Here is a 1228-nt window from a genome sequence, read left to right on the forward strand (position 1 = left end):
AAATAAACATTTGAAATATATGAGTTTGTATGTAATGTATGAATATAATATACAAGTGTCACTTTTTAAATGGAATTACTGAAATCAATCTACTTTTTCATGATATTCTAATTTTATGACCAGCACCTGTAAGGCGCATTAAGCAAAACCAAACAGCCCCCTGTCTTTTTGGAGAAAACTGCACCGAAGTAAAGGCCCCCCATACTTAGGCGTACTTCACTCTGTGGAGGTCCGCGCAAAGATCAATTTTTATGACCACATACGCGTACTCTGTGTTGTACAATAAACTGCTTGTTCACATTAGACTGTTTTGTGTGCAACACCAACCGCTCTCAGGTGAGAATCGGCGGCGACGCGCAGCGCTGGCAGGTGTGCCGTGGCTGCCCTGGTGGTGAAGAAACAGGGCTAAAGGCTCCTTCTTTTCTTTTGTTTTTTTAAAGCTAAGAGGCAAGCCATCTCTTCCTCCTCGTCCGGTGACGCCATGACTGAAATTTTTCACGGGAGAATTTTAGGCAATCTGTGCGCTCGAGTATGAAGTCTCAACCGTCCGCGGAGAGTCCGTACAGTACACCCGAGTATGTGGGGGCGCTAATGCTTTGTAGTTTACCAAAGTCGTACTAAAACATCACGACTTCTTCCATATATAAGGCGCTCTGTCGTCGCTGTACCTGCACGTGTCAACGCCCACGTTCTTCATGATCACAGTGACGGTGGAGGAGCTGCCCTCCTGCACCGCCCCGAAGTCGACACTCGACGGGTGAAGCTGGAAGCCCCTCACTGCTGCTCTGGGATCGGTGAGGGACACGGTTCGGCACTTCCTCCTCACCGGCTCCTCCACCGACAGGAACTGGAACGAAAACATGTGCATCAGAGACAAACGCACATGATGGATGACGGAGAAAAAAACAGATGCTAAATCAGTGTTTCTTGCAGTAATTCTTGCAGCACAATTAATTTTATTTATCCTGCTCACCATTATTGGCACCCATGAAGTTTAAGTACATATAATGGAATATTTACTAAAGGAAATTCATCAAGTGAAACAACATTTTATTGCTGATAGCTTGTGCTTGATGCAAAACCGCAAATGATCAAAAACATTTAAAAAGATAAACATTATGAGGAAAACAAAGAAAAACATAATTTTTACCATGCCAATGGTATTGGCACCCTTTGCTGCAAATCAATATGAAAACCCAATTTGGCTCACCTGTTGCAAATCACACAT

At 43.9% G+C, this 1228-nt stretch overlaps 1 protein-coding gene across 2 annotated transcripts in view; it reads right to left on the reverse strand.

The window, feature by feature from the left end:
• Nucleotides 1-1228, reverse strand: part of spag17 (sperm associated antigen 17) — a 34868-nt gene that overhangs the window by 5092 nt on the left and 28548 nt on the right. For both annotated transcript variants that reach the window (XM_025005557.2, XM_037976590.1), the window contains exon 45: nt 669-847. In XM_025005557.2, the coding sequence (XP_024861325.1) occupies nt 669-847 (179 nt within the window). The remainder of the gene's footprint in view (nt 1-668; nt 848-1228) is intronic.

This window comes from Kryptolebias marmoratus, linkage group LG7, assembly GCF_001649575.2.
Source record: "Kryptolebias marmoratus isolate JLee-2015 linkage group LG7, ASM164957v2, whole genome shotgun sequence".
Taxonomy (NCBI): Eukaryota; Metazoa; Chordata; class Actinopteri; order Cyprinodontiformes; family Rivulidae; genus Kryptolebias; species Kryptolebias marmoratus.